This window comes from Schistocerca americana, chromosome 11 (genome assembly GCF_021461395.2).
Source record: "Schistocerca americana isolate TAMUIC-IGC-003095 chromosome 11, iqSchAmer2.1, whole genome shotgun sequence".
In the NCBI taxonomy this organism is placed as follows: Eukaryota; Metazoa; Arthropoda; class Insecta; order Orthoptera; family Acrididae; genus Schistocerca; species Schistocerca americana.
Genome location: NC_060129.1, coordinates 142,780,168 through 142,799,057, shown reverse-complemented (window position 1 = coordinate 142,799,057; position 18,890 = coordinate 142,780,168). Strand labels below are relative to the sequence as shown.

General features: G+C 41.1%; 1 protein-coding gene and 2 non-coding genes across 4 annotated transcripts in view; 2 read left to right on the top strand and 1 right to left on the bottom strand.

Annotated features, from left to right (window-relative positions):
- The window catches only part of LOC124553776 (exosome component 10), a 191,931-nt gene extending 173,358 nt beyond the window's left edge, over window positions 1-18,573 (top strand). For both annotated transcript variants that reach the window (XM_047127713.1, XM_047127712.1), the window contains exons 17-18: window positions 7,466-7,750; window positions 18,375-18,573. In XM_047127713.1, the coding sequence (XP_046983669.1) occupies window positions 7,466-7,750; window positions 18,375-18,449 (360 nt within the window). In that variant the 3' untranslated portion in view covers window positions 18,450-18,573. The remainder of the gene's footprint in view (window positions 1-7,465; window positions 7,751-18,374) is intronic.
- Trnat-ugu lies at window positions 17,033-17,107 on the bottom strand. Its single transcript has one exon. It is a non-coding gene; the product is annotated as a tRNA-Thr (tRNA).
- Window positions 17,637-17,711, top strand: Trnat-ugu. Its single transcript has one exon. It is a non-coding gene; the product is annotated as a tRNA-Thr (tRNA).
- Window positions 18,574-18,890: the final 317 nt, after the last annotated feature.

Below are 18,890 nucleotides of genomic sequence, written 5' to 3'. Positions count from 1 at the left end.
GTGTGTGTGTGTGTGTGTGGGGCCGGCTTTCTCAATCTTGTTGTAGCTGTAAAAATCCTACTTGAATGAACATATTTTCACTTTTGAAGACGATATAAACAATGTGCAACAGTCCTCCACTGGATTTTCATAACATGAAATTATTACTCAGTGAATTCCCAGAATGTAAAACTCTATCTGCACTGAATCATCTGTCCTCTGACTGGTTTGGTGCATCCCGCCATGAATTCCTCTCCTGTGCCAAACTCACCTCAAAGAAGCACTTGCAACCTACGTCCTCAGTTATTTGATGGATGTATTTCAGTCTCTGTCGTCTTCTACAGTTTTTATCTTCTACAGCTCCCCTGAATACCATGGAAGTTACACTACTGGCCATTAAAATTGCTACACCACAAAGATGACGTGCTACAGACGCGAAACTTAACCGACAGGAAGAAGATGCTGTGATATGCAAATGATTAGCTTTTCAGAGCATTCACACGAGTTTGGCGCCGGTGGCAACACCTACAATGTGCTGACATGAGGAAAGTTTGCAACCGATTTCTCATACACAAACAGCAGTTGACCAGCGTTGCCTGGTCAAACGTTGTTGTGATGCCTCGTGTAAGGACGAGAAATGCGTACCGTCACGTTTCCAACTTTGATAAAGGCCGGATTGTAGCCTATCGCGATTGCGATTTATCGTATTGCGACATTGCTGCTCGCGTTGGTCGAGATCCAATGACTGTTAGCAGAATATGGAATCGATGGGTTCAGGAGGGTAATACGGAACACTGTGCTGGATCCCAACGGCCTCGTATCACTAGCAGTCGAGATGACATGCATCTTATCCCCATGGTTGTAACGGATCGTGCAGCCACATCTCGATTCCTGAGTCAACAGATGGGGGATGTTTGCAAGACAACAACCATCCACACGAACAGTTTGACAATGTTTGCAGCAGCTTGGACTATCAGCTTGGAGACCGTGGCTGTGGTTACCCTTGACACTGCATCGCAGACAGGAGCACCTGGGATGGTGTACTCAACGACAAACCTGGGTGCACGAATGGCAAAATGTCATTTTTTCGGATGAATCCAGGTTCTGTTTACAGCATCAAGATGGTCTTATCCGTGTTTGGTGACATTGCGGTGAACGCACATTGGAAGCATGTATTCGTCATTGCCATACTGGCGTATCACTGGGCGTGATGGTACGGGGTGCCATCGGTTACCCGTCTCGGTTACCTCTTGTTCGCATTGACGGCACTTTGAACAGTGGACGTTACATTTCAGATGTGTTACGACCTGTGACTCTACCTTTCATTTGATCCCTGCCAAACCCTACATTTCAACAGGATAATGCCCAACCGCATGTTGTAGGTCCTGTACAGACCTTTCTGGATACAGAAAATGTTAGACTGCTGCCCTGGCCAGCACATTCTTCAGATCTCTCATCAATTGAAAACGTCTAGTCAATGGTGGCTGAGCAACTGGCTTGTCATAATATGCCAGTCACTACTCTTGATGAACTGTGGTATCGTGTTGAAGCTGCCTGTGCAGCTGTACCTGTACACACCATCCAAGCTCTGTTTGACTCAATGCCCAGGCGTATCAAGCCGTTATTATGGCCTGAGGTGGTTGTTCTGGGTACTGGTTTCTCAGGATCTATACACCCAAATTGCGTGAAAATGTAATCGCATGTCAGTTCTAGTATAATATATTTGTCCAATGAATACCCGTTTATCATCTGCATTTCTTCTTGGTGTAGCGATTTTAATGGCCGGTAGTGTATTCCCTGATGTCTTAATTGATCTCCTACCATCTTGCCCCTTCTTCTTGTCAGTGTTTTCCATATATTCTTTTCGTCACCGACTCTACGGAGCAGCTCCCCATTTCTTACCTTATCAGTCCACCTAATTTTCAACATTCTTCTGTAGCACATCTCAAGTGCTCAGATTCTCTTCTGTTCTGGGTTTCTCACTGCCACACAATACTGTGCTCCAAACATACATTCCCAGAAATTTCTTCCTCAAAATAAGACCTATGTATGATTCTGTGAGACTTCTCGTGGCAGGAATCCCCTTTTTGCCAATGCTAGTCTGCTTTATATGGGCTCCTTGCTCTGCCTGTCATGGGTTATTTGGCTCTCTAGGTAGCACACTTCCTTTAACTTCATCTACTTCGTGATCACCAATCCTGATGTTAAGTTTCTCATTTTTCTCATTTGCACTACTTCTCATTACTTTCATCTTTCTTCGATTTACTCTCAGTCGATATTCTGTACTCATTAGGCTACTGTAATTATTCTTCACTTTCACTGAGGATAGCAGTGTCATCAGCGAATCTTATACTCTATTCCTTCAAACGTAGTTCCACTCTTGAATTTTAGGAAGTGTAAGAAGTGTGGCTAAGCTAGAAGAAAAAAGGCGTTCCACTAGGATAAAGTTAACACATTTCAGAATTGTGAACTTAGTTTTGCTTAAGACACATTAAAAATATAAACCAATGCCTGCTGAGTTAAACAAAGTCTTTGATGTACACATAGGGCCATTAGAAATCTGGGTAAATTCACAACCAAATGGATGCAAGTTAGTTTATCGTAACTCAAGGAAATTGTTTACATCAAGAAACTTCACACCGTTATATCTGGAACACAGAATATATACACATAAAAAAAAAAGTTTTGCGTAACCCCGGTTCCTAGAACTCCTGAAGATAGACGTTGACTGTGGCTATTGTATGACAGACACAGTCCATTTGACTGTTCAGAGATGTCACTAAACCCACCCAAAGATGTAAACAACCACGCATGAGTTGTGCCTATTAGACGGAGTGGATCCGACAGCCAGTCAGTTCCAGTCATCCCACCAGGAAGGAGGTACACAGCTTGTGTTGTGTGCAGTTCAACCATGCCTAGATGGTCAGTACTGTGGTTCGATCACGTCCGCATTGTTACTTGGTGCCAGGAACGGCTCTCAACAGGCGTCTCTAAGTGAACCAAAGTAGTGATGTTCGGACATGGAAGAGATACAGAGAGACAGGAACAGTCGATGAGATGCCTTGTTCAGGCTGCCCAAGGGCCACTGCTGCAGTGGATGACCGCTACTTACGGATTATGGCTCGGAGAAACTCTGACAGCAGTGCCACCACATTGAATAATGCTTTTCGTGCAGCCACAGGACATCGTATTTCATCTCAAACTCTACGCAATAGGCTGCATGATGCGCAACTTCACTCCCGATGTCCATGACGAGTTCCATCTTTGCAACCACGACACCGTGCAGCGCAGTACTGATGGACAAATCAACATGGCAAATGGACTGCTCAGAATTGGCATCATCTTCTCTTCGCCAATTAGTGTCGCATATGCCTTCGATCATACGTGTTTGGAGGCAGCCTGGTCAGGCTGAACACCTTAGATACACTGTCCAGCGAGTGCAGCAAGGTGGGGGTTCCCTGCTGTTTTGGGGTGGCATTACGTGGGGCCGACGTACACCACTGGTGGTCATGGAAGGCGCCATAACGGCTGTACGATACGTGAATGCCATCCTCCGACCGATAGTGCAACCATATCGGCAGCATATTGGTGAGGCATTCGTCTTGATGGACGACAATTCGCGCCCCCATCATGCACATCTTGTGAATGACTTCCTTCAGGATAAAAACATCGCTCAACTAGAGTGGTCTATCGAACATGCCTGGGATAGATTGAAAAGGGCTGTTTATGGATGACGTGACCCACCAACCACTCTGAGAGATCTATGCTGTATTGCTGTTGAGGAGAGGCACAATCTGGGCCAAGAATGCTTTGATGAACTTGTGGATAGTATGCCATGACAAATACAGGCATGCATCAATGCAAGAGAACGTGCTTCTGGAAGGTCTCGCTGTATGGTGGTACAACATGCAATATGTGGGTTTCATGAGCAATAAAAAGGGTGGAAATGATGTTTATGTTGATCTCTGTTCCAATTTTCTGTACAGGTTCCGGAACTCTTGGAACCGAGGTGATGGAAAACTTTTTTTGATGTGTGTATATAAATGTGTGATAGGGCTTGCAACATTGTATTCATTTCTTTTTTGAAGCCTGCGACTATTACGATGTATTCTTTGACCATTGGCTTTTATTTCCTTTACCTTCTCATTCATGGTCAGCATAGCTTCCTCAGTGAATACATTAAATAAATACAGAGATGAGGGAAGTGCTTGTAGAAAAACTTTTCTAACCCTTATCTCTTCTTCTTTCTTACTGATGTTCATCATTAACGCTTTGGCTTATATAGCTGGCTCACGGCGGCCACAAGTTTCAAGTCTGTTATTAAATGGCCAGCTTTGAGACAAGCTGAGTAGCTGTATCTTCTTCTTAGTCTTTATTCACCTCTGTTGAGAGATGGCACGACGTGCTGTATACAGTTGGGAATCTAAGAAATCAGTCTGTGTAGTGGTGTAGAACATACTTGATTTCTTTCGATATTTTGCGAATTATAAGCAACATTTTCAGATTTTATTAGCTTTAAACCCCCCCCTGGTGCCCCATTTCCATCTTGAAAACACCCTCCAGAAATGGTGTAGTGTGTGCAAAGCAAAAAAGAAGAAGTGATTCACTGTATGAATTGAGAATTGTCTAGCGGCATAGCACATGGTTGTGTTTCTTCGGGTATACCACACCGACAAAAACTTCTAAAACAGTATTATTTTCACTCGTCATCACTTCAATATATAGTAAGTATGATTTATAAAGAATTCCTATCAGAAAAATTGTATAATTTTGAGAAAAGTGTGTAAGACAAAATTTGCTGATTTCTATAGTCTTAAATGGTAAATATAGGCGTGACTGGGGGGGAAAATATTAGCAAGCCAGTGGGCTAATTTCAACTACCACAGTTGCATTCTATGTGGATTATCCATAAGATCTTGAACAGAGTGATTTTCCATTGCCTTTTCCATTCTATACTGCCGACTGTGATGCATCACTTCATTCATATTTAGCTGCAATTTCTCACCCCAGTGACAAAAGAGTACTCTGTCCTCAGTTTACTTATCCACATTGAGAAGAGGCTGTTGGCAATCTTTAGAATACGAGAACTAAGCAGTGGGGGCAGGTATTCACCTTTACCCCAAATTAGGTATACCGTGAGTTGTAAGAATGGAAAAGGCAGTTAAATCTGTGAAATGAATATGGAGCGTGCAGTGAATTTTTTCAAGAAATCTGAACTAATAAATTTGTTGCATTATGACTTGATGAAGACATTACTGGGTTTGAAGAACTACGTCAGTGTCTACAGTGTGTGGAGAAGCACAGCCAGGTTTTTCCATCAAATTAAGCGAAAGGTAGAGCACATCAGATGCAAGAACCTTAATGTCTTGCTGTGTTTAGCCTGCCAATCTTGCATCCATTTAACACAAAACTGCAGCACATAGAAGAGAGCTGTACCGGCCGCAACAGCTGACGGTAGTGCCAGCGAGCAGGGATGTTATGGGAAACTGTGTGTGGTTTTAGAATCCAAATGAGTCAGAAGGGTAGCTGATACCCTGGTGTAAAGTTTTGTGTTTGTTCTCCGATTTTTATAATAGTATAGAAGAATCCTGTACTTACTTACACCACATTTCCCCGATATAGAATACAGAAATTGGGGGAGATAAGTGCAACAGCGTATTCAGGAGTCCCTAAATGTGGAATGAGTGGTACGTATACTGTGGGTTCCAGTCTTTGGTGGTATTGGAACAACTTTATCACGTGCCAGATTACTGTATTTACTCGAATCTAAGCCACACTTTTTTTCTGGTTTTTGTAATCCAAAAAACCGCCTGCGGCTTAGAATCGAGTGCAAAGCAAGCGGAAGTTCTGAAAAATGTTGGTGGGTGCCACCACAACTAACCTCTGCCGTTGAATATATGTAGCGCTACACAGGCGTGCTTTGCAGACACAAAGATAAATACTGGCGCCAAACCTCTGCGTCGTTAAAAAAAAAAGGTGGAAGACGAGCTTTTTTCTCTGCCCCAAGTTTCGACCACTGCATTTTCATATATTATCCAACGAAGTAAATAGAAATTCCGTATTGTTCATCTTCGAATGTAGCAGCATTTCCATGTACTATGAAAATCCGACTGGCAAGACTGTTTGGGATGTTTGTCAATATGGCCATCTCTACGTTCTGAATTTTTTCCTACCACTGAGAAGGGATGGTTGCTAATAGGAACTTTTATGAATTGTGAATCACGTGCAGTATTCTCTTCACCATAAGAATAATACGAATATAAACATTTTGCCATGTATTGTTTTGTGTTTGCCGCTATCTCATTTAAATCCTGTCTGCCTAATAAACTATGAAACTAGTGAGACAACAGCAAACGCGGAAGAATATACATACCATGTCATGTTTATATTCGTATTATTCTTATGCCTAATAGTGATACAGTCAGAAATGAAGCACGGCAATTGACTAGATTTTTAAATCTAAGATGACTCTAATTTCTGTGCAGAATGTAATGTACTAAAGAGGCACCTGCAAGGGTTTTCAAACGGAGAAAATTTTTCGCGAAACCCTCGTTCGGAACACCTTCTATCATACGCAGTCTATTATTTGGTTCTTGTTGACCATTATCAAAGAAAGCAGCAGTGTAAGTAACAACAAGTAACAGTCACTTGCCATTGTTTCACTAATGAGACAATTCCTCTCTTTTTTTAATCGTAAGCGGCGGTAGCGCGCACAAAAGCAAGCCATGCCGCGGGCGGCGACAGGCCATAAACACGCACTATCAGAATGTGACAGACAATGCATGACACAGTACAGTAATGCATTTTCAGCTTAGAGTGATGTAAACACCTATAACAAAGAAAATGGTGCTTATCAGATCAAAGAAAAATATGCAATTAATTCAAACCAGACAAAGCAAGTGAAAAAGGAAGGGTACCCGTATAAATACGGATGGAGCACCTGACGCATAGCAATGGCTACCTGGTAAAGCTTAACTGCTAAGCTCTTATGACTCGAACCAAACTACTGTAGCTGTATCGTCATTCGTTCGACCTAAATTGTGTCTCATATTACAATGGACCAACTTTGTTTCGATTTGGAGATGTGGCCTAAAACTTTTCTCTCCCCTTGAATTCCGAGTCTCAAATTTCAGGTGCGGCTTAGATTTGGGAAAATTTTTTTTTCTTGATTTCGAGTCTCATTTTTCAGGTGTGGCTTATATTCAACTAAATACGGTATATTTATCCAGAGAGCAGTGTTACTTTCGTAGCTTTGCACTTGGTTTTCTCTAAACATCCGTGATTCAGGTACACAGCCCCGAGGAAGATACTAATTTGCCACATTATCAGTATTATTATTATTATTATTATTATTATTATTATTACAGTGACTTATTTTATGAAGCATAATGTTGCACTGCTTACATTAATCTGCACTGATTTGTCACAGGAGGCAGCTCCCAGAGGCCACATTCAAAGCTCGCCATTCTCTTGCTGTTTTCAACAGTTGCAGCACCAGCAGCAGCCACAGCCGATTCACAGCCAGCGGGGTGACACGGCAGGATCTGCGGGTCCGGTTGGCAGCAGAGGCCGTGGCCAGAGCCGAGGCCGCGGAAGTGGCAGGGGGCGGGGAGGCGGGCGCGGCTCGGGGGCTCCCGGCCCTTCCGAGGTCAGGAGTGGGGCGGAATTCCGACCCTTCGACTACAGCCAGGTGGACTACCAGAGCCGCTTCAAGGGTGGCAGCAAGAGTGCAGGAGTCGCGAAGGACGGGGCCAACTCGAAGAGAGCCAAGGTGAGTGTGCCGTCCTTTCTGGCTGCCGAGTGGGGATGTTGAAGTACGGAGGTCGGGGTCGCACTCTTACTGTCTGCCTCCGCTGCTCCAATTAGGGTAGCCAGCTCCTAATCCAAATCTGCACTGTGCAAGTCACATTATGGTGTGTGGTGGAGGGCTGTTTCTACACCACTGTCACTTCCCCCCTTTCCTCTTCCATTTGTGAATGGTGCACTTCCATTTATGAATGGTACACTGGAAAAACAATTGTCAGTAAGCCCCTGTATGAGTTGAGATCTTGCTCATTTTAACTCCCTGGTATCTTTGCAATATGTACTTACAAGGGAACCTCCCCATTGCACCCCCCTCAGATTTAGTTGTAAGTTGGCATAGTGGATAGGCCTCGAAAAACTGAACACAGATCAATCGAGAAAACAGGAAGAAGTTGTGTGGAAATATGAAAAAAAAAGCAAAATATACAAACTGAGTAATCCATGTGCAAGATAGGCAACATCAAGGATAGTGCGAGCTCAGGAGCACCGTGGTTAGCGTGAGCAGCTGCGGAACGAGAGGTCCTTGGTTCAAGTCTTCCCTCGAGTGAAAAGTTTACTTTCTTTATTTTCGCAAAGTTATGATCTGTCCGTTCGTTCATTGATGTCTCTGTTCACTGTAATAAGTTTAGTGTCCGTGTTTTGCGACCGCACCGCAAAACCGTGCGATAAACATTTGATTGCAAGGTCATAAGTCAACCGATTCCTCCACAGGAAAACACGTCTGATATATTCTATACGACACTGGTGACGGCATGTGCGTCACATGACAGGAATATGTTGTCGACCCACTTAACTTGTACACTTGGCGAATGGGTAAAAAGATTCTTCTACCTTGCCCGATTTAGGTTTTCATGTGGATGTGATAATCACTCCCAAAAAAGTGATGAAAACGTAAGAGTTTGTCACATAAACTGCAACAAATGAATGCAACAGTTTCACAGTCGCACGGTTTTCCCTGTGCTCTGTCAAAACATGTGTTTTTAACGTTTTCAAATTTTTCCGTGTGTAGACCGTCAAATCAATGCATATGTCCAAGCAAATCTGAACATGTCCTGGAATTTTGGAGAGCCAAGTTGATTATGTGTGAGTGCCTAAACTTTGATAATTGTCTGAAAATAAAAAATTAAACTTTTCACTCGAGGGAAGACTTGAACCAATGACCTCTCGTTCCGCAGCTGCTCACGCTAAACACGGGACCACGGCGCTCCTGAGCTCACACTATCCTTGATGTGGCCTATCTTGCACATGGACTACTCAGTTTGTATATTTTGCTTATTTTTTTCATAGTTCCACACAACTTCTTCCTGTTTTCTCGATTAATCTGTGTTCAGTTTTTCAAGGCCTATTCACTGTGCCAAATTATAACTAAATCTGAAGGGGGTGCGATGGGGAGGTTCCCTTGTTAGGAGGAAGCGACAATCGGTTGACTCTTCCAGGAATGTATGCTCTCAGCATTGTAACAGTAAACCACACTGTGTTGAATGAGCAGACCTCTCACACTTTCTTGCTTACTAAAAGAACCTGTGAAAAAATGCACTGCTCTTCTTTGTATTTATTTCCATATTCGATCCTGTCGGGTACAGATCCCTGACTGACTAGCAGTGTTCGATTGTTGATCAAACTGGGATTTTCTTAGCTAACTCCTTCACTGGTGGACTATGTCACCTGATGCTTCTTCAAATAAATCTGTCTGGCATCTGTCTTACTGCAATTACTGTTATGTAATCATTCGACTTTATATCAGTCCAAACACACAATCTTAGATACGAGGTGTCCCGGAAATGTTGCAACATACTTCTAGAGCAAGTGGGGCACTTCATAAAGCTTGAGAATTGTGCAGGAACTCATGGCCGCAAACATCATCACCTGCCACTGGGCAGTGCTGTGCGATGAGAGTACTGAGCAAAACACGAGGGTTTCCTCTTATGAGCGCTAGCCAGAATATGAGTAGTGTGATATGTTATACAAATGGAGAGCTTGCAGATGTGTACCTGATGTATGGAATAGCTGAGTGCAATGTTTGAGCTATTGGATGCATGTATTGAGGATGCTTCACAGGCCAGCATCAACCACACCGTAGTTTGTTTGCACGTGTGCATCAAAATTTGCACAACTGCAGCTCATTGAGAAGTGACAGGGCTAGTGGAGGCAGGCCACAATCGGCGTGTTCGGTTGCTACAGAAGAAACTCCATCTGGTTGACCACAGTCAAACAACTCTCGTGGCCACCAAATGCTGCTTTGTCGGCTCACTGCTGTGCAAGTGCTACAGTACCTCCCGTCACTTATTCAGAGTGCATCTGTGTCATAGTTTTGACATGTGGTCTCTCATGTTTAGAATCCTAGTTGGCAGAAAATCCAAAGAAATTTTGGTCTTATGTCAAAGCTGTAGGTGGGTCAAAACAAAATGTCCAGACACTCTGTGACCAAAATGGTACTGAAACAGAGGATGACAGAATAAAGGGCGAAATACTAAATGTCTTTTTCCAGAGCTGTTCACAGAGGAAGACTGCACTGTAGTTCCCTCTCTAGATTGTCGCGCAGATGACAAAATGGCAGATATCGAAATAGACGACGGAGGGATAGAGAAACAATTAAAATCACTCAAAAGAGGAAAGGCCGCTGGACCTGATGGGGTACCAGTTCGATTTTACACAGAGTACGCGAAGGAACTTGCCCCTCTTCTTGCAGCGGTGTACCGTAGGTCTCTAGAAGAGCGTAGCGTTCCAAAGGATTGGAAAAGGGCACAGGTCATCCCCGTTTTCAGAAAGGGACGTCGAACAGATGTGCAGAACTGTAGACCTATATCTCTAACATTGATCAGTTGTAGGGTTTTGGAACACGTATTATGTTCGAGTATAATGACTGTTCTGGAGACTAGAAATCTACTCTGTAGGAATCAGCACGGGTTTTGAAAAAGACAATCGTGTGAAACCCAGCTCGCGCTATTCGTCCACGAGACTCGGAGGGCCATAGACACGGGTTCCCAGGTAGATGCCGTGTTTCTTGACTTCCACAAGGCGTTTGATACAGTTCCCCACAGTTGTTTAATGAACAAAGAAACAGCATATAGACTATCAGACCAATTGTGTGATTGGATTGAAGAGTTCCTAGATAACAGAACGCAGCATGTCATTCTCAATGGAGAGAAGTCTTCTGAAGTAAGAGTGATTTCAGGTGCTATTCACAATATACATAAATGACCTTGTGGATGACATCGGAAGTTCACTGAGGCTTTTTGCGGATGATGCTGTAGTATATTGAGAGGTTGTAACAATGGAAAGTTGTACTGAAAAGTAGGAGGATCTGCAACGAATTGACGCATGGTGCAGGGAATGGCAATTGAATCACAATGTAGACAAGTGTAATGTGCTGCGAATACACAGAAAGAAAGATGCCTTATCATTTAGCTACAAAATAGCAGGTCAGCAACTGGAAGCAGTTAATTCCATAAATTATCTGGGAGTATGCATTAGGAGTGATTGAAAATGGAATGAACATATAAAGTTGATCGTCGGTAAAGCAGATGCCAGACTGAGATTCATTGGAAGAATCCTAAGGAAATGCAATCCGAAAACAGAGGAAGTAGGTTACAGTACACTTGTTCGCCCACTGCTTGATTACTGCTCAGCAGTGTGGGATCTGTACCAGATAGGGTTGATAGAAGAGATAGAGAAGATCCAACAGAGAGCAGCGCGCTTCGTTACAGGATCATTTAGTAATCACAAAAGCGTTACGGAGATGATAGATAAACTCCAGTGGAAGACTCTCAGTAGGTCGGTACAGGCTTTTGTTGAAGTTTCGAGAACATACCTTCACCGAGGAGTCAAGCAGTATATTGCTCCCTCCTACGTATATCTCGCGAAGAGACCATGAGGATAAAATCGGAGAGATTAGAGCCCACACAGAGGCATACCGACAATCCTTCTTTCCACGAACAATACGAGAGTGGAATAGAAGGGAGAACCGATAGAGTTACTCAAGGTACCCTCTGCCACACACCGTCAAGTGGCTTGCGGAGTATGGATGTAGATGTAGATGTAGATGTAGGTGTACCCACCCGTAAAAGAGAAACGATCGTGAATTACTCCTCTGGCACTGCCACCCGCTTCTGGAATGAGCTGCCCTGCATTCTGCACACAATTTGGTGTCCTACCTGTTTTGTTTAATGTGAAGCTGAAGCACTTCCTCCTGTCATCCTCAGGATGTTCCACCTAAAAAAAAAAAAAAAAAAACACAGTTTTAGTACGAATTTCAAGTCGTCACATTAGGTTTTGACGAAACTCTGCAGAGATGTAGCCTACAAATAGATAAGGAAAAATACTCAATTTTCTTAAAATATGATAACCCATCTTGAAAATATGTCAATCTGAAGTTGTCAGAAATCACCAAAAATGGTTCACTGCCTTAATTTCAAATTCTTCTAGCAACTCTCCTAATAAGCTAAAATAATGGGAGATGTTCCATATTGCAGCATTTTCCATAAGCTTTCCTATGGTGTACAATACAATATGGATTGAGGAGAAATTTATTTAAAAAAAAAATTATACCCAACTCTTCACATTATTGCTAACTAATTCCCTAAGTGTAAAATTGTTGTTGTCGACCTCAGTCTGAAGACTGGTTTGATGTAGCATTCCTTGCTACCCTATCCTGTGTGAGCCTCTTCATGTCTGAATAACTGATGCAACCTACACCCTTCTGAATCTGCTTAGTGTATTCATCTCTTGGTCTCCCTCTACGATTTTTACCCCCCACACTTCCCTCCAATACTAAGTGGGTGAGCCCTTGATGTCTCAGAATGTGTCTCTTCTTTTGTTCAGGTTTTTGCCATAATTTCCTTGTCTCCCCAATTCTATTCAGTATCTCCTCATTAGTTACATGATCGACCAATCTATTATTCACTATTACCCTGTAGCACCACATTTCGAAAGCTTCTATTCTCTTTTTGTTGAAACTGTTTATCATCCATATTTCACTTCCATACATGGCTACACTCTAAACAAACATCTTCAGAACATTTAAATCTAATTTGATGTTAACAAATTTCTCATCTTCAGAAATTCTTTCTTTGCCATTGCCAGTCTACATTTTATATCCTCTTTACTTTGACCATCATCAGTTACTTTGCTGTGCAAATAGTAGAACTCATCGGCTGTTTAAAGTGTCTCATCTCGTAATCTAATCCCCTCAGCATCACCTGATTCAGTTTGACTACATTCCATTATCCTCATTTTGCTTTTGTTGATATTCCTCTTATATTCTGCTTTCAAGACGCTGTCCATTTCATTCAGCTGCTCTTTCAAGTCCTTTGCTGTCTCTGACAGAATTACGGTAGCATCGGAAACCTCAAAGTTTTTATTTCTTCTCCCTGGACTTCAATTCCTACTCAAAAATTTGCTTTTGTTTCCTTTACTGCTTGCTCAATGTACAGATTAAATAACATCGGGGATAGGCTGCAGCCCTGGCTCATCGTGCCCGTCGACTTGTATCACTGCTCTCCGGTTTCTGTACAAGTTGTAAATAGCATTTCGCTTCCTGTATTTTACCCATTCTACTTTCAGAACTTCAGAGAGACTATTTCAGTCAACATTGTCAAAAGCTTTTTGTAAGTCCACAAATGGTATAAATGTAGGTTTACCCTTCCTCAGCCTGTCTCCTAAGATAAGTCGTAGGGTCAGTATTGCCTTGCATGTTCCTACATTTCTCCAGAATCCAATCTGATCTTCCCCCAAGGTCGGCTTCTACCAGTTTTCACATTCTTCTGTAAAGAATTCGTGTTAATATTTTGCAACCGTGACTTATTAAACTGATAGTTTTGTAATTTTCACTCCTGTCAACACCTGGTTACTTTGGTTTTCGAGTTACTACATTATGCTTGAAGTTTGAGGGTATTTCACCTCTCTCGTACATCTTGCCAGATGGAAGAATTTTGTCACGGCTGGCTCTCCCAAGGCTCTCAAGGGTTTACACCTTTATAAAATTTCAAAAATATATAAAAAGTGAGATTTTTGTAAAATTTATAAACTAAATTGGAAATATACACAACTTACCCATAAATAAATATCCACCTTTTCATAAATTTTTTTTTTAATGTTTGAAATGTAACTAGTGACTAAGATAGGTCATTTTATTGGAACTACTAAAAATATATATTATTATAGGCATAATTATTAGAAGTTTGGAGTACTTATAAAAAGTATGAATTGGGATGAAAAATCTGATTTTTTTTTTTTTTATTCTAACTATTCATGATAGATATTGCTAAGCTCAGTATGTTACCCGAAGGAGACTTAGGCTTTTACAGGCACTCTTTAGCAAAAGTGCTGTGCAATCCAGAATCGATACACCATGTGATGAGAAACTAGTTCTTGCCCAGGAAGCAACCAAATATAACTTCAAAATGCATTTGATGATAATATGGTTGAAAATAACACTTTTTGACAGTGGGTTTCAGTAGATAGATGTAACTTAAAACTATGCAGAGGACCTCATTGGAGTTTGTTGAGTTATTTTCGGAAAAATTGACCACATTGATACTCTGTGATTTTCTAGCTGGGCAGCAAAGCTCTTTTGTAAATCAAGTGAAAGAAAACTTGAATGAGGATGAATATGTTGTTACATCTCACTTATGTGAGAATTACACTTTTGTCATTTTAGATGAGGTCCAGAGTTAAGTGGTGATGCAGCAGTATTCCCCTGTGTAGTGTATTACAAAGGGGAGAAAGAAACAAAGTCTATGAGCCATGTCATAATGTCTGACTGTCTAGAGCATAACACCATAGCTATTTACTGTTTTCAAAAAGAAAGCTAATTCAATTTTTAAAAACAAAATTTCAAACTGATGTACAGAAGATATACTACCTTTGGGATGGCAGTGCAGTGCAGTACACAAATAAAAAGAATTTTGTAAGCTTATGTTTCCACAAAAAAGATTTTGGCACCAAAACAAAATGGCCTTTTTGCCTCTACTAATGGAAAATGACCTTGCGACCATGTTGGCTGCACTGTTAAGAGATTAGCAACAAAACGAAGTCTGCAGAATTCGTATGAACCAAATTCTTATTCCACAGCTACTTTTTGATTGGGCAGTTTCAGCACAAGAAGAGTATATTGAAACTGAAAGATTTTTAGAAGAGCTCATAAGTCTGTCTGTTACCATCAAAGGGACAAAGAGACTCCACACCTCTGTATGTGTAACATGGAGTACATCAAAAATATTCTTCAGATACAATATAATATGCTGTTTAAAGTCAAAATCTCCAGAAAAACTGTCCCCGAGAGATGTTTGTGGATACATTACTACCATCTATCACAAGAAATGTTGGCTAGGTAACAATTTAATAAAAGAGGGAAGTCTTGATAAAATTAAAGCTACTTACCTTCACCGAGCTAGCCCACCACACTCTTATGCGTATCCTACACATCGAGCGTGGTGGCGCAGTGATCAGCACACTGGACTCACGTTCGGGAGGACGACGGTTCAATCCCACATCTAGCCATCCTGATTTAGGTTTTCTGTAATTCCCTAGATCACTTCAGGCAAATGCCGGGATGGTTCCTTTGAAAGTGCTTGGCCGATTTCCTTCCTCCTCCTTCCCTAGTCCGAGCTTGTGCTCCGTCTCTAATGACCTCGTTGTTGACAGGACGTTAAACACCAATTTCCTCCTCCTCCATGTCCTACAAAACCTGAAACTCAATGGGTATCTGTAAATGATGTTCTTTGTAAAGTAAATACAATGACACAAGCAGGAAGAATATGTCAAAATCCTGGGGATAATACTGTAAAAACAAATGAAGTTTTTAAAAAAGAAGTGAAGTCTTAATACACGCACTGTTTGTACTGTGTTTCACAAGTGATGTTGGAAATAATAGACAACGATAAATTTGAATGTGTGCATACATATATATTAAGCATAAGATTATGATTATTTCCAGTTAAATCTATAAATTTTGCAGAAGTCTCAAATTTTGTACTTTGAAATTTTATAAAGATGTGAACCTGTGGCAGTCCCATTTTCATACTCAGAGAATCAGTTAGAAATAATATAAAGTATCTTAACATAATTTTTTGAAAAATTTTGATGATTTGCTTTTTGATAAATTAAAAATTTAAATTTGAAGAACAATTTTCAGTTCAAAACCATGTTGTGTTGTGTATCATATGAAAGCCTATGGAAAATGCTTCCTCTCATTTTAGACTAATTAGGAGAGTTCCTACAACAGTTTGAAATTATGGGAGTGGGGTATTTTTTGGTGATTTTTTTTTCAACTTCACACTGCCATATTTTCATAATGGATCAACATATTTTAATAAAATGGGGTACTTCTCTTAATCTGTATGTAGACAACATATCTGCCAAGTTTTATCAAAATCTCAGATGGAGAACGAAATCACTGTGTTGGTATGACATGCAATGACTCCCTCATAACTTTTCCCTAAAACACTTGACATGTCAGACAGTGAAGCAAATCCTCCCAGTCACAGCCCCATCTCATTTCTTGTCTTTGGTCACTTCCCCCTTTTGTTCCCCTTCTCTCATGTCCGTAGCTGCCAATGCCCCCAATATAAATGTAGCGGATTGTGATCTTTGTTGCTCTGTTGGTGATACTCTGATATAAAGTATGTTTTTCTTACAATACATATAATACTGTTTACAATATTTATTTCATAATGCTTTCCAGTCATTTGATACCATATTAGATGTAAAAAAAAAGAAAAAAAAACCTTCTATATTTATTTCATAATGCTTTCCAATCATTTGATACCATATTAGATGTAAAAAAAGAAAAAAAAAACCTTCTATATTTGCGTTGTAATGAAAGTGATATGAATTATTAACCACCTGTTGTATTTTTATTTGTTTTAATAACATATATAACCTATGTATTAATTATTTATTATTTAACTGGTGTCTGGGACTTGCTTGTAGACAGGAATGTGATAGAAAATATAATGAAATAACGCACATTGTTACAGTCACAGTTGTCTTGTCAAATAATAAATTACAACCGTGTGAAGCACCTATATTTTTGCACTTACATTTTTGAATATTAATTTATGTATTATTAGTGCGTGTTAGGTGGTTAAGTATAACATTTTTAACTATATATGATGGTAGTATCTGTTCCCAAAAGAACAGTTGCCGTGGATGACCATGCAGCTTTGCTAGAAATGAAATGATAATTAAATGGACACCCTAGCTGCAAACAGGCGTTGATGTACTTCATTGGGGACATGTTGAAAATGTATGCCCCGACCGGGACTCGAACCCGGGATCTCCTGCTTACATGGCAGACGCTCTATCCATCTGAGCCACCGAAGACACAGAGGACAGTGCGTCTGCAGGGACTTATCCCTTGCACGCTCCCCGTGAGATCCACATTCCCAACATGTCCACACCACTACATTCGTAGTGCACCTAATAGATGTTTACCCATCATACTCATTACTCGTGGCAGATTAATCTACCAAGTCCCTTACGAGTTCGGGCATAGCGTGTGCGTTCGCTCAAGAAGGTCAGTGGCCGGGAAGCTAGCTAGGGTGTCCATTTAATTATCATTTCATTTCTAGCAAAGTTGCATGGTCATCCACGGTAACTGTTCTTTCGGCAACAGATACTACCGTCATGTATAGTTAAAATATGGTGTCCCGGCCATTGACCTTCTTGTGCGAACGCACACGCAATGCCCGAACTCGTACGGGACTTGGTAGATTAATCTGCCACGAGTAATGAGTATGATGGGCAAACATCTATTAGGCGCACTATGAATGTAGTGGTGTGGACATGTTGGGAATGTGGATCTCACGGGGAGCGTGCAAGGCATAAGTCCCTGCAGACGCGCTATCCTCTGTGCCCGCGGTGGCTCAGATGGATAGAGCGTCTGCCATGTAAGCAGGAGATCCCGGGTTCAAGTCCCGGTCGGGGCACACATTTTCAACATGTCCCCAATGAAGTACATCAACGCCTGTTTGCAGCTAGGGTGTCCATTTAACTATCATTTCATTTATAACATTTTTCTTTTCTTTTTTAATTTTTAATTTTCTGTGTATTTTGTTTTGGTTTCCCCCTCACAAAAGAATACTGACAGGTGCTAGGCAGTATTCATGAATGCTATTTAGTTACGATTAGTCTCATAGTAAAGAATACTTATTTTTATTATTTCCTTTTACAGTCTGATATGACTACTGCGAATATAAGCATCCAAATTTGTTTATTACAAGTGTTGCCCAATAAGTTAGTTTCCCTTGTTTTATTTCTCTGTAAAACGAACTGTACACGTCTTGTGAGTGCTGGTGAGTTTGACCAGTATACGTTGAAAACATACACATTGGCTTACAATGCGTACCACAGTACCTTGTCAGTGTGCTGCCAGTTAGCATGAAGTTTTTATAAAATAGGGAAAACTTACTTATTGAACACCCCTCATATATCTTCTGTCAGATTACTGTTCAAGAGCTACTCCCAAATGCAAGTCATGTAGTAAATAATTTGTATGTTGTTTAAAGATGTTGTTACTAAAAAATATCATTTACAGAGCACGAGGAAACTGAATAGCATTGTGAATACAAAATGCGGTGTTTACATTGCAGGGCAAGAAAGGGAAAGCCATGTTTGCTGGCAAGATGAACCAGAAGAGCATCACATTCGCCAAGAAGCTGCTCTGAGTCTGGGGCGACTGACGTGTGCAACTCTGTACAGACTGTAACGAGGAAGCATTTATCCATTGTTGTATTGATGTGTTTTTTAATAAAAGTTTGGAGGAAAATTAACTTTTCCTCTCAAAAGTGAGTGCTCTGTGAACTTCTTTAATCACTGGTTCAAATGTGACATGGAACACAGTGCTGAAAATTCCTGGGGGGAACCTATGGTAAACAGATGTAGTGGCGACGGCGACGGTGGTGGTGGTGGTGGTGGTGGTGGTAGTGGTAGTAGTAGTAGTAGTAGTAGTAGTAGTAGTAGTAACTGCTGCTGTTGTTGTTTTTGTTCATATGGAGGTCAATTTTGTGAGGATAGTGGACATGTCATGGTAATTCATATATTCAGACATTTACATACTTACAGCTCTACTTTGACAAGGATGGGACAGGTAGTTGGTTGCGTCTTCA